The sequence below is a fragment of the Sorex fumeus genome, unplaced genomic scaffold (assembly GCF_029834395.1).
Source record: "Sorex fumeus unplaced genomic scaffold, SorFum_2.1 ptg000024l, whole genome shotgun sequence".
Lineage (NCBI taxonomy): Eukaryota > Metazoa > Chordata > Mammalia > Eulipotyphla > Soricidae > Sorex > Sorex fumeus.
The window spans coordinates 23213402-23227361 of NW_026606081.1; the positions used below are offsets into that span (position 1 = coordinate 23213402).

At 49.1% G+C, this 13960-nt stretch overlaps 1 protein-coding gene across 2 annotated transcripts; it reads right to left on the reverse strand.

Moving 5' to 3' along the window:
• Positions 1-187: 187 nt before the first annotated feature.
• Positions 188-11062, reverse strand: TRIM59 (tripartite motif containing 59). 2 transcript variants are annotated; one of them, XM_056113924.1, is made up of 2 exons: positions 11002-11062; positions 188-2080 (listed from the first exon to the last, which is right to left on the reverse strand). In XM_056113924.1, exon 2 carries the CDS (start codon positions 2075-2077, stop codon positions 866-868), a length of 1212 nt encoding a protein of 403 aa, XP_055969899.1. In that variant the 5' UTR covers positions 2078-2080; positions 11002-11062; the 3' UTR covers positions 188-865. The 2 variants fall into 2 exon arrangements, with proteins under 2 accessions (XP_055969899.1, XP_055969900.1); XM_056113925.1 differs by lacking the exon at positions 11002-11062 and adding an exon at positions 10359-10431.
• Between the last annotated feature and the right edge of the window lie 2898 nt (positions 11063-13960).

Below are 13960 nucleotides of genomic sequence, written 5' to 3' on the forward strand. Positions count from 1 at the left end.
AGTATCAACACAAGGGAATATTTAGCAGAAAAATCACAGAAATATAGTTAAAAGATGCATTCTAAATGTGATGAATAAGTCAATGCTTTCTAAGGATACATGTTTTGAACATTTTTAATTTAAGAACTAGTATAGTACATCTGTAGAAGTCAAATTCTAAAATTTACACAAACCAGAACAGTGAAAAGTGTAAGAAAATGTTATTCCCTGAAATGTCATTTCAAAAAGCATTAACTTTATTAGGAACAAATGGTGCTAGAAGCTCTTACATCTAAGAATACATTAACCTGTGGATCAGAAATACCTGATCAAAAGCATCTTTAATGTGAACAACTCCCCATCGCTTTTGAGGCTTTACTGGCCATCCTTATCCTATTCAGAAGCTTCAAACCACATGCAAATAAAGGCACCTGCACTTGGAGAATTTTGCCATCTGAAGTATACAGAAAGAACCGCAAAGCTACAACTACAGTGCTTAAGAATGGTAAAAGACAATCTTGGTTTAAGTCTGGAATTACACTGATGCCAGCAAGTGCCACCCATGGTTCACACTTAAAGGTGCACTGCACACAAAGCACAGTGCTGGCATCAGTGTTCCAAATGTCCCAGCAATCCTGAGTCCAACTCATGCCGATAAATGGATTGATAGATTAGCATTTACATAATACGTAGATTCTAAAGTTTTTAAGCTGAAACGAGACTGTTTAACATTTCTATCTAACAGGAGCTGAAAAGCTTAACATGTGTTGCCACTAAAATAAGGCTTAGTTTGCTAATTTATTTGTGCTATACCCATTTCTCCTCTTAGCAATGGTTCATCGCAGTTGCACAGAACAAGCCTATTCAACTAGTCAGATTTGAATTCTCAACGAGAAACTAGCTTCCACATGAATTCCTTCAGTAAATATAAAATGTGACACAATATATTCTTTAAATCATACAGGCCGTTAGATAAGCTTTGGTAAAAACATGAAGAGACTTCAGAGAAATAGACTAAAGTGATTTCATATAAAAGAGTTATTATGTGCTGGTTAAGAAAGAGGATTGACATCAGTATCACTGAAATCAGTGTGACAATAACAACATTGAGGATCTTATAGAGTTCAACTTCGTTTTCATCCTTCTTGGCCCTGGCACATGGCATCCTTTTAGAAGAAATTCTCATTTCAGGGACAACAAGTTTCTTTATTTGTCCAATTTCTGTTCTGTTCCAATCTTCCTTCAGTACCTGGCTGGCTCGAGGGCAGATCAAGACAGGCAGAACCTCAGGCAGGGGTTTTTGCTTCAACGTCTGCACCCGCTGGCGAAGGTCATCCACTTTCTCCAGAAACTCAAGTGGAGGCTCCTCTTGTAAAGATGTTGTCAGGGTCACTAACTCAAGCTGCTGCTCTCTCAATTCTTTCATCCTTTCGATGTGTGGTGTGTATTCTCGACTAATCCGATTGCCAACGTCACAGAGGGCAGTGAGGAAAAGTTTTTTTTTCTGTTCTAATACATCACTAAGCTCCTTGAAATACTGGAGAACCACCTCCTTATCAGCTTGGACCATCCTCTCTGAATTCAACTTTTGTCCTTCTAGCTTTTCAATCAGATGACCAAGGTCAGTCCAGTGAGTGTCAGTTAACTGCTGCAGCAGCTTCTGAGGTGTTTCCTTTTCCTTGAGATAGGCACTCTGAAGGTCATCGATAGGGTGGCCGTGATGCTGACCTATGGTGAGGCAATGCCCACAGACTAACTTCTTATCCAGCAGACAGTAAACATTTAATGGCTGCATGTGATGCTCAGGGCAGGTGGCAATATCCGGGTGATCTTCTTGCTGGTACTTTTCAATAATCGCCCTTAACGCAAAGTTAACAGGTAGCGAGTCTATGCCGTTGGGAGCAATTTCAATCATGCTTCTGCAGTTAGGGCACTTGAGTGGGATCCGCAGAGGTCTCCATATGTAAAAGTTACTCGATGCCTGAAGAACGCTCTCTAAGCAAGATCTACAGAAGGTGTGAGAGCATGGCAGGACACGAGGGTCTTCAAAGATACTGTAACAAATGGGGCATGTTAACTCATCCTCAAAATTGTGCATTTCCTGTTAAGAGAGAAAAACTTCATGTTGCTTATGTATAACAAAAATGTCCATGTTATGTCGAGTTTTCCGAGTTTGCTCAGGGGTTACTCCTGGTTCTGCCCTCAGAAGTGCACTCCGGGCAGTGCTCAGGCACCATATGGCATACCAGGCATCAGCCACATGCAAAGCAAGCTTTCTACCCACTGTACAGCCCTGTATCCAGCCCTGTAAACTAATTGTTGATACACGTGTGGCCCAAAGCCAAAAATAAATTAGAAATTTAAAAATAAACTAATTATTGGTAGGCAGTGAGTGAAATGAAAATATTCTGGTTTGCTCTTCAAGCCTGTGTTCTCTCTGGAACACCCATCTCACTTGCCTTGATTTTTTACTTAACCTATTTCCATTCTGGAGAAGCCTAGATTCTCTCGAACATGTACTTCTCTTTCCCCTCACACCTACCTTGCTTCACCAAAATAAGAAAGTATTTATTCTAATTTTTAAATGTAGCTTTCTTAGAAATGCAATCCTGAATTTACTAATTCATCTTTTTTTTTTCTTTCTGGGTCACACCAGCAATGCACAGGGGTAATTACTCCTGGCTCTACACTCAGAAATTACCCCTGGCGGTGCTCAGGGAACCATATGGGTTGCTGGGAATCGAACCCGGGTCGGCCGCGTGCAAGGCAAACGCCCTACCTGCTGTGCTTTTTCTCCAGCCCCAAACTGATCATTTTTAAATGTTCTTAAAGTCAGTTTAATGATTATAACTTTTCTGTGTCCTAAGATGCTAACATTAGAACTGCACATCTAATAGGCAAGATTAAAAATACAGACATAGCAAAATGATACTTCAATCCAAGAGAATTAATGCTCCAATTGATTCCAAAAGTTTCTCTGGTAACTGTTGCTTGGGGAACCATATGGAATGCCGGGGATCAAATCCAGGTCAGTCGTGTGCAAGGCAAAAACTCTGCCTACTGTACTCTCCCACCTCAGTCACCATTTTTAAGACTTGCTCAGTCCTAATAAACAATCAAGTTACATCACTATTGAAGAATCATAGGAAGATAAAGGGGGTTGGGACAGAAGTACAGTGGTAAGGTACTGGATGGTACCCCAAGCCTGCTAGGAGTGATACCTGACCAAAGCCAAGTTTGGCCCAAACACCAAGAATGCAAAAAGCACCACATGGCCCCCATAACTGGGTGGAACCTTCCAAGGTCCCCAGGGGTATTGTCAGTGGCACTAGTGACCCCTTAGCACAGTGGTCTGACCCCTACTTGGGACATGATTCAGAAAAAAATGGAGCCACTCATGATCTAAAGGTTAACCAATTATTCCTCCAGATTTTAAGATTAGGGAGAGAGACATAGCAGGTAGGGTGCTTGTCTTGCACATGACCACCTGGGTTCGATCCCTGGCCTCCCCATAAGGTCCCTGGAGACAACCAAGAGTGATTCTGAATGCAGAGCCAAGGGCTAACCCCTGAGTATTGCTGGGTGTGCCCCCCACCACAGTCCCCACATTCCCGGTCAAAAAAAAAAATTCTTAAGATTAAAAGAGAAAACATCTGAGGCTGGAGCAATAGCACAGCGGGTAGGGCGTTTGCCTTGCACGCAGCCAACCCGAGTTCGATTCCCAGCATCCCATAGGGTCCCCTGAGCACCGCCAGGGGTAATTCCTGAGCGCAGAGCCAGGAGGAACCCCTGTGCATTGTCGGGTGTGACCCAAAAAGAAAAAAAATCTACATATAACTGCATTTTTATTGCACATTAAAAAAAAAGGAAAAAAACCTAGTCTTTTTATCTGCTTCTCTTCATTTGTGAGACAAAATTCTTATTCTGGTCTTAGCTTGAGCTTCACAGATCACTCAGCTTGATTTAAAAGAATTTTGTTGCGCTGGAGTGAGCACAGCGGGTAGGGTGTTTGCCTTGCACATGACCAACCCGGGTGCGATTCCCAGCATCCCATATGGTCCCCTGAGCACCGCCAGGAGTAATTCCTGAGTGCAGAGCCAGGAGTAAACCCTGTGCACTGCTGAGTGTGACCCAAAAAAAAGCAAAAATATGAAAATTAAAAGGATTTTGTCAACACTTTCTACATATTACAACTTATCTAAGCTCAGGCCTTCACACTTGGTAAGCATTCCCTCAAAACTGGTTGGGTAAATGGCAGTTTCCTATATTGGATTTTTTTTTCTGTGATCAGTGACAGTTTCTGGTTAGAAAAAAAAACTGTTAATACTACAAGATTCTATATATAACATTACTCAGAATCCAAAAATGTGTCACTTAGTAAGTGTGAACCATGAAGCATTCCAGGAAACTGAAGTAAGTGGGCAAGACTACAGATGAAGTCAAGTAAACGCATGTGAAAACAACACTACCTCACACCTACAGCAAGAACTGGAATCTCACCCAAAGCCATCCAAGAAAAACATTCTCCTCAATGTATTTCAGTGACATCAGAATTCATCAGGAAGGACTTGACACGAACAACTGACACGATTTGAGGAACACACACAGTTTAATAACACAGCTATTTTATCAATCAGTCCAAAGCAATCCAACCAAAATCCTCAGGGGGGGAAAAACTAAAAACCCTAGAAAACAGATGTAAGAACCCATTTAGGAACCCTGTAAAACGTAATATGTTTTAGAACTCTAGGATAACACTGTGGCAAAATGTCACCTCCTGAGCAAAGCAAACACCACTCTCTCTGCAGTTACTTCCATAATATGAAATCTTGTAAATAAAATTTAATCAGAAACGTATGGGTGATAAATTCTAGTCTCAAGACTACCCCTGACTGATGCTAAGTAACACACCCACGAGGAGTCAGAAGTGCCCAAGAGAAAAACCTCACTGAAAATAACTTTCTAAAGACAGGATCTTGGTTGCTGCCTGAGAGAAACAAGATACAAGCAGTTACACCTTCTCAAAGAAGCAAATTCTTTGAGAAAATGTTTTACAGAGAATATTCTGTAACCAGTGTAGGCCCTTGAGAAAAGGAGCCAAAAAAAAAAAAAAAATCTACCAATGTAGTTTTGTAGGACAACTACCTTAGATTTAGTTAGCTGTGTGTATATAACCACACCAAAAACAAGAAGGAAGAAAAGAACGATGTGCTGAGGATGTAGCTCAGCAAAAGAAAGCACTTAGGTGTGTGATGTCTTGGGTTTGATCCCTGTCAATGTACAAGGGGGGGAAAATGTCTCATTGGCCTTTTCTGAAAGAACCGCTGCAGGGAGTGAGAGAATAGAATTCTTACTGGGATAATGGTGAGAGTTAGTTCAGGACAACTACACAGCCAGGCAAGAGAACAAATAGTCTGGAGGAAGATAATAGATCTACAAGGACTGTCTACCTGGAACTAAAAGATTGTGGCACGTTGGAATACATTGAGAGTAACGAGAAAACTAAACTTAGGAGAAAGGGATAGGATACTGCATCATGGAAAAGCAGATTAGATGGCACAGTTGTCATTTTAGTCACAATTTTACCAAGATTAAATACTGATTTCACCAAAAAGACTTCCGGATAAATGGAATAATTGTCTCTCCACAGAGGTCATGCTGAAATTCTCACCCTGAAATCAGAATCCTGTGATCTGAATGGCATGAGAATGGGAACTAGGAAGGGAACTCGGTCATGAACAAGGAGCCCTCAGAAATGAGATTAGCACTGGACTGGAGAGACAGCAGAATGGGGAGGGTGTTTGCCTTCACAAAGAAACAGGGGTTTGATCTCTGGCATCCCATATGGTTTCCGAGCACCTCCAGGAGTGATTTTCGAGTGCAAAGCTAATAGCAATCCCCAGGCGCTGCTGGGTGAGCCCCCCCCCCCAAAAAAAACCCCAAACAAACAAACAACAACAAACTGGGGGCGGGGAAAGAAAAGAAATGGGATTAGTGCTCTACAACAGCTGATGTGGCACAGTGATCTGCAGCACGGTCTTGCAAGACTTCTATCATGTGCCTATCTACGCACTGTTCCACGTGCTCCTGGCCAATGCTGCTATCATCCTTAGCACGAGACATCTCCAGTCACATCTCTAGTCAGCTGAGATTCCCGGAAAGATGTGTGAGCAGCAGGGCCAGAAAGTGCGACCCCCCAGTGAGAACGAATGCAAGACAACCGGGAGACCAAAGTTCAGTAAGCACCGCAGGTCTGCACCAGCACCGAACCCAAGACCGGAACCCCCACCAAGCACCACGGTGGGAAATGGGCGAGCACCAGCCAGGCAAGTGTGCAAAACCCATCATCACAACAAGAACCTCAGCCACTACGACAGAGAAGCGGCGGCAGGGGATGCGTCAAGAAGGAACACGAGGGCTTGATCCCACTTCACCTCCACTTCACACTGAGACAGTCAGACGGCAGCCGGCGGTAAACCAGGCCAAGCTCACCAGACACGTGAGTCTGGCGTCCCGACCGTGGACTCTCGGGCTACCTACCTGTGCGAGGGAAATGGGTGTTGAGTCCTTGGTTACAGTAATCCAAACTAAGGAGAGAGCAAAACTAAGCTGTGTGAAGTAAGAAAGGAAGGTAACCATGTTTAAGAGGCAAAACTTCACCTTCCTTTTAGAGACCCATACTTATCTAAGGTGAAAATACTAAGAAATCAAAAATTACAAGCTGATGGTATAGAAACAGAGAGGCAAATGCCAAAAGAAACAGCAACCAGAAATGCAAGTGACTACTTCTGGGGAACATGAACCAGGAACAGGGAGGAAGGGACAGAGGCTGTGTTACTTCAACCCTGGACGTGCATGGAAATTACAAGAACTATCAGCCCTACAGAATACAGAAAGAAAGTACTGAAGAAAGAAAATCAAAACCAAAACAATGCCCAAGTTCATGGGGCCGGAGCTATAGTACAGTGGGTAGATTGCCTGCCTTGCACGCAAGAGAACTGGGTTAGGCCCGGTCCATCCCAAGCGGTCCCTTGTACACCACCAGGATTGATCCCTGAGCGCAGAGCTAGGAGTAAGCCCTGAGCACCACCAGGTGCCATCCCACCCCTGCATAAAAGAGATGAAATCTGTCTTATCCATTCCTCACCCCCAAATCTGGGGGTCCATGTAGCTGCTCTCACCAGAAAGTACCAGGGACTGTGGCAGTTCTGGGATGAGCCCTCAGCCAGGAAAGAGAGAGACTTACTATTTTAAGCTGCTACATTTTTGGGGTCTTTTGTTAAGAAGTGATAAGATTAATCTGCTACCCTAATCCAGAAAAGAAAGGAAGAAGAAATAAATGTACTGTTACTGGAAAAAGTCATAAACCAAAAATGCCACAATTATAGAGTAACTCACACAAGTAAGCTATTATATTTCAGATGTACAATAAACAAACCATTCCCATGGCTAGAGAGAGCACAGTGAGTAGGGCACTTGCCTTCCACACAGCTGACTGGCTTCAACCCCTGGCACCTCATGTGGTCCCCGGAGCACTGCCAGGAGCGATCCCTGAGCATTGAGCCTGCAGTAAGCCCTGACACGGTGTGGTCCCAAAACCAAAATTATAAAATAATGAATTCTGTGATGGTTACATAAAAATGGAAATATGTGCCTAATGCTACTTATGTGTACACTTAAAAACGACTGGGCCAGGGATATGGCCCAGTGGTAAAGTGTGCATCTCACAAGCAGAGACCAGGGTTCAATTCCTGACCATACAGAGAAAAGGGAAGAAAATGTTAAAATGGGGCCAGAGATAGTACAGGTCTGAAGGTGACTGCCTGTATGCTGTGACCCAAGTTCAATCCCTGGCACTGTACAGTGTCACAGCACCACCAAAAGTAACCCCTAAGCACAGAGCCAGAAGCTAAGTGTGCCCCCAAACAAAAATCAAAGGATCAATTTTATTTCATACTTTAAAGCAATGCAACTTGAAAATGTTGTAAGCACTTAGCAGGTAAAGCACTGTCTTGCACTCCACTGACCCTGGGTCGATCCCAGGACCACAGATGGTTCCTCAAGCACCCCCAAGTCACTCGTGATCACAGAGCCAGAAATACCACCCATTTCCCCCCAGAGTACCACTGGGTATGCCCATCCTGCAAAACGCCCAAATGTTATGCGAATTCAATTAAAAAGCTATAATACTCTAGTCTTTCCTCTGTAAAATGAATTTGACTCAAATTGTATTTTGGGACTGGGGGGGCCGGGAAGTCACTCTGGATCACCTACCTATGAATCTCATGAACATTTTGGGGTTTAAGTGTCAAAACACTCTTCTGGATGTCTAAACTTGTCAATATTCAGGGGATCCTTTCTTCCTGGGAGAACCATCTAACTGATAGACTACACACAGTCAGCCCAGGGACAGAGAATCACCGTAGAACCGAAACATCGCTACCCATTCTCCTACACTAATTACTCTTTACCTCTTAATTCACTAGTGCGTTATTGCCTTTCATCTCTAAACATGAATGCCTATAAAACATGTATTACTTTTTACAACGTCTGAAGAGAAATTATGTTGACCACATTACAGAGTTTCATGACTTGCTCTTGGACTTGCTGTGTGAGTCGGCTCTGAGTCTGGGAAAACTCGGGGGCGCTACCGCCCAATACGCTTGTGAGCTTCCACTGATGAAAGAACCCTGCATGCACTTCACAACTAATTTTAGAGAAACGACAGTTGTGCCACCTCTCCAGAGGGTGAGGTTTTAAAAAATTTTTTTAAAAAAGGGCCCGGAACCTATACAAAAAAATAATGAAAAAAGTTAAGAGTGACTTTCAAATCCAAAAGCAAAAAAGATTTTGATGAAATCTGCTTTGAACTCTGTCCATTTTTCACAATCTGTCTCCATAACTAAAAAAAAAAACTGCAATTTAACTAAGAACTAAAGAAAGAACATTTTTTTTTTTTAATTTCTTGGGGCTGGAGAGATAGCACAGCGGGTAGGGCGTTTGCCTTGCACGCGGCCAACCTGGGTTCATTTCCCAGCATCCCACATGGTCCCCTGAGCACCGCCAGGAGTAACTCCTGAGTGCAGAGCCAGGAGTAACCCCTGAGCATCACCAGGTGTGACCCAAAAAGCAAAAAAAAAAATTCTTTTCTTAAAAGAAAAATAAGTTTTTAAAAATTTCTTTTCTTGGGACTGGAGAGATAGCACAGCAGGTAGAGTATTTGCCTTTGCACGACCAGGGTTCAATTCCCAGCATCCCATATGATCCCCTGAGTACCACCAGGAGTGACTCCTGAGTGCAGAACCAGGAGAAACCCTTGTGCATGGCCGGGTATGACCCAAAAAGCAAAAAAAAAATTTCTTTTTTTTGGGGGGGCACTCCCAACAGTGCTTAGGCTTAAGATGTTCTTTTGGAGGGTTAGGGGGGCCACACCCAGCAGTGCTCAGGGCTCTAGACTCAGGCACTCCTCCTGGCGGTGCTCACTGGGACCATATGGGATGCCCGGGTCAGCAGCATGTAAGGCAAGTGCCCTTCCTGCTATACTATCCCTCTAGCCTCTCAAGGCTAAATACTGGCTCAGTGTGCAGAGGTTACTTCTGGCAGGGCTGAGGGGACAATGTGTGGTGCTGAGGATCCAACCCCAGTCGCCAGGCAAAAGCCCACCTGGCTGTCCTATCTCTCTAGCCCCTAAAATACCTTATTTGAGTTTGTTGTCTGGTGCTGGGGCTAAAACCCAGGGCTCTGATCCTACGTGAAAAACATGCAACCACTCACTCCACCCCCAGCCTCTTAATTACAATTTTCAAAGCTATGTTTGGTGGAAAAGGCTAAATACTAAGTTTGCTAGAAGACACCATTAAAACCAGCATCACTTAAGATCAAAATACTACCTTGCCAGGCTAGCTCAATCATATTACTTGACTTCAGAAAAATGACGGCTTGATCATTCAAGAGGGCAGCTCAATCCAAAAATGCGTAGTAAAAGGTTTTCAGAAAACCTGTTAAATGAAACTGGCAACCTTTATGTATAAATACCACACACGTGTTTAATAAACATTCTCATGCAGGAGCCTGGCCTTGATCTCCAGCACCTGTGGTCCAGAGTGGGGCCCCCAAACAAAGACATACCCTTGCAGAACACACGCAAGGGACAAAAAATCATAGGTCAGAAGGAGTTTTCACTTTATGCGCCTTCTTCCTAATTGGAGTTTCATATCGGGCATGTATTTGCCTTGCACGCTGCCGATCCGGGTTCGATCCCAGCATCCCCTAGGGTCCCCCGAGCACCGCCGGGAGTAAATCCTGAGTGCAGAGCCAGGAGGGACCCCTGGACATCGCCGGGTGGGACCCCCCCCAAAAAAAGAAATTCCCAGTCTCACCTACTCTTGCCGCGCTTCGGAGTCGGGGCAGAAAGGACTCGCGCTCGCCAACGTCCCAGCGTTTCCTCTCCCTCTGCAAGGAGAGTGAAATTGTCGATTCCCGGCCCCGGCGCCTCGCCCACGCGCGCGCGTCCCGGGAGACCCGTGGTCGCCGTGGCCGTGACCTGCCGGGCGCCCGGGCCGCGTGTCCGCGAACGCGCGGGGCGCGGCAGGGCGGGGGCTGCCTCGGGCGTCGGGGCTGGGCCGGGGACGCTCGTCACAAAGGACCCGCGGTAGGCGTCGGGTTGGGAGCACTGTTGGGAGTGCCCCCCCCAAAAAGAAATCGCCTCCCGCCCCCCGCCGCGCCCCGCGCCCGGACTCGACCCCCGCCCCGCCCCGCCCGTCCGGACCCGGGAGCCCCCGACCCCGTCACCCCCGGACCCCCATCAGTTACCTCCCGACCCGTCGCCGCCCGGTCTCCGGGCACCCCGGGCCTCCGCCCGGCACCCCCGCCCCCCGCCGACCCTCCACCGGACGCAGAAACTTCCCGGGCGGGACCCGAGACACCCGGACCCGAGCCCGCGCGTCCCATCACGCCCCCCCACACCCACGCACACACGCAGCCGCCCCCGAGCACGGGTCCGAGCCCGGGCGCGCCCCGCACCTCGCCGGCCCGAGCAGCCGCGCCCCGCACTCGCCCGCCCGCGGCTCCGACTCCGCAGCCCGCGCCCGCCGCCCGCGGCGCCGCCGGACCCGCCCCCCGCCCCCTGCGCGGCGGGTCCCGGGCGGGGGGCGGGGCCTCGGGGCCTCCGCGCGCAGGCGCAACGCCGGCTCCGTTCAACTGCGCCGCGTCGGCCAATGGCCGGTGAGCGCGGGACCCGCCGTTCGAAAGTCAACGGCCGGGCGCGCCGGGCGGGGCGAGGCGGGGCCTTCCGGGGCGGGGCCTTCCGGGGCGGGGTCTGGGCGTGGTCTCGGGCGCGGGCGGGGCTCGGCGCGGGGCTCCGGGCCGTGCGGGCGTCGGGTCCTGCGGGTCCTGGAAGACAGCTCTGGGGACAATGTGTTTCTTAGGGGCCGGCTGACTGTCGGCCCTTTGCGACCTTTGATCTTTGATCTTTGCGACCGGGATGATCTTGGTGCTGGAGGAGGGATGGGGGGTGCCCTGACCCCTCCCCTCCCCGGGGTCCTCTCGCCTCAGCCCTGGCTCCGAGGGCTCCGGGTCGCACCAGAACCTGTCCGTGGGGTGGGGCACGGCAGGGCCCTGGGGTGCCTTGAGGAGACCCCGTTCCAGGACTCAGGACCTGTCTCCTCTCCCCTCGCCCCGTGCACCCCATGTAAGACGCTGCTTAGCCCCCAGAAAAGTAAGGACGGGGTTGTCCTCGGGCGGGGGAAGGGAGGGGGTTGACATCTGGGGCTGTTTCTGACTCAGGAGTGAGCCCTGCGTTGCTGGAGGCCACAGGGTGTCAGAGATGCAAGACAAAGTACGACCTCTTGCCCCATCTCAGGGCCTTTCTTGAAGAACGTGATCCAGTTTCTCCCTGGGCAAACTCCTGCCAGCCTCCCCCACCCCAATCTGCTTTAATCGTCGTTCCCACTGCTGGGGGGGGGAGGGGATAGGGGGCAGGGAGAGCCTGGGACTTCCAGAGTTTACAGACAGACGGCCTCTTATCTCTCATCCACCCACCTCAGCAGAATACAGGGTTCTCCCAAGCAGGAGGCCCCGGACTTCAAAGTCTGCTCAGCCAGGCTGCGGCCCTGCTGACCAGGACAGGGACTTGGGGACAGAGAGCCTGGAGCAACTCCTTGGGTCCCTTGGGAATGGTCTGATAAGCACCAGCGATGGGATGGTGCAGGGTTCCCAGACTCTCGGGACTTGGCAGCCGGGGTGGGTGGAAGAGGCAAGCTGGAAAAACTTCATTTTTAGAGGAGGCACCTGATGCCTTTTTTTTTTTTTTTGCTTTTTGTGCCACACCCAATGGTGCTCATGGCTTACTCCTGGCTCTGTGATCAGGGGTCACTTCTGTCCTACTCGGGGAACCATATGAGATGCTGAGAATCAAAACTTGGGTAGGCTGCATGCAAGGAAGTAATTAATATGTTAAATAAAATATCATACAATTAAATATTATTATCATGAAACATAAATATGTTGCAATGTGTTAAATCACCCCCCTCCTGGCAGTTCTTGGCCAACTGGGCTTTGAAGTTGATTGTGAGGCCCAAGGAGATGGTCTTCTAGGCTCCTGCTGCGCCAAGGATATCCTGGTGGTCTTGGGGGCGTCCCAGGCCTCGGGGGTGATGCTCAAGGTCTAGAGGTGGTGCCGGGGGTCACTGGGGGACAGCTGTGTGCAAAGCACACGCTCCAGCTCGGGTGTTTGTTTCCTTGCCCCTGAGTCACTCACGCCATTTCATTCATCCAGACCCGGAGTGATAAAATCCACTGCTTATGTTGCCAGCGAGAGGCCGGCTCTGTGCCCGCCCTGGAAGGTGAGGACAGACAGAATGGAAACCCAGTCTGGGTTTCAGGACTCAGGACCTGTCTCCTCTCCCCTCGCCCCGTGCCCCCCATGTAAGACGCTGCTTAGCCCCCAGAAAAGTAAGGATGGGGTTGTCCTTGGGCGGGGGAGGGGAGAGGGGTTGACATCTGGGCCAGCAGGGCCGTCCCACACCTCTGCTGTCTGGAGCAAGAACCGAGGGCAGGAGCCCCTGAGAGGATCCCACAGCTGAAATCCTGACAGCCAGATTCAGATCTGGGGCAGCTCTGAGTGGGGTGAAGACCAGACGCACAGACCAGGCAGTACCCCTGGGGACTTCTCATGACCACAGCGGCCAACGCTGAATGTTGAGAGCCAGAGCAATAGCACAGCAGGGAGGGCGTTTGCCCTGCACACGGCAGACCAGAGTTTGATCCCCGGCATCCCATATGGTCCCCCCAGCACCGCCAGGAGTAATTCCTGCGTGCAGAGCCAGGAGTAACCCCTGTGCATTGCCGGGTGTGACCCAAAAAGCAAAAAAAAAAAAGAAGAAGAAAGGAGAGGCGGCACCAGACGCTGTGAGGGGATGGGAGCCTGGGTGGCTTGGAGGGTTCCCTTGGGGCACTGTGTGAGAGCTAAGTCTGGGAGGGCTGATGTCAAATGTTTGGAAACTAACTCATCGTCCAGAGGAAAATCACTCGCTGGGGAAGATCTTCACTCTGGCTGTGAGCTTCCCAGGTGAATGTTCTGGGCCTTGAGCCTGCGGTTGTAACGGGTTCAGCTGCTTCCGGGTGGCCCTCAGGGCAAAGCACGAAGCTTTGGGAGGGCCACACGTGGGCTTTGGAGGAACCAGCCAGATCAACCAAACCCCCCACCGCGTGGCCGTCCTCGGGGCGACCCTGCACTGCCAGCCGCCTTTCCGGCCCTCCTGCCGCATAGGACCGTCGTTGGCAAAAAGCAGGGCAGGACTCCGGTCTTTCTGAGCACAGTGCTCAGGCTTCAAATCCAAAACCTTTGTTTCTGGCAGTCTGGAGTCCAAGGCCTTCAGGCCTGACCGGAAACACACACTACACCCGGGTGCCTGAGAAGAACGAGCCAGCTCCTCCTCCTGGATGCCCTCCTGAACGGCTCTGCCTGCCGGGGGAGGGGTGG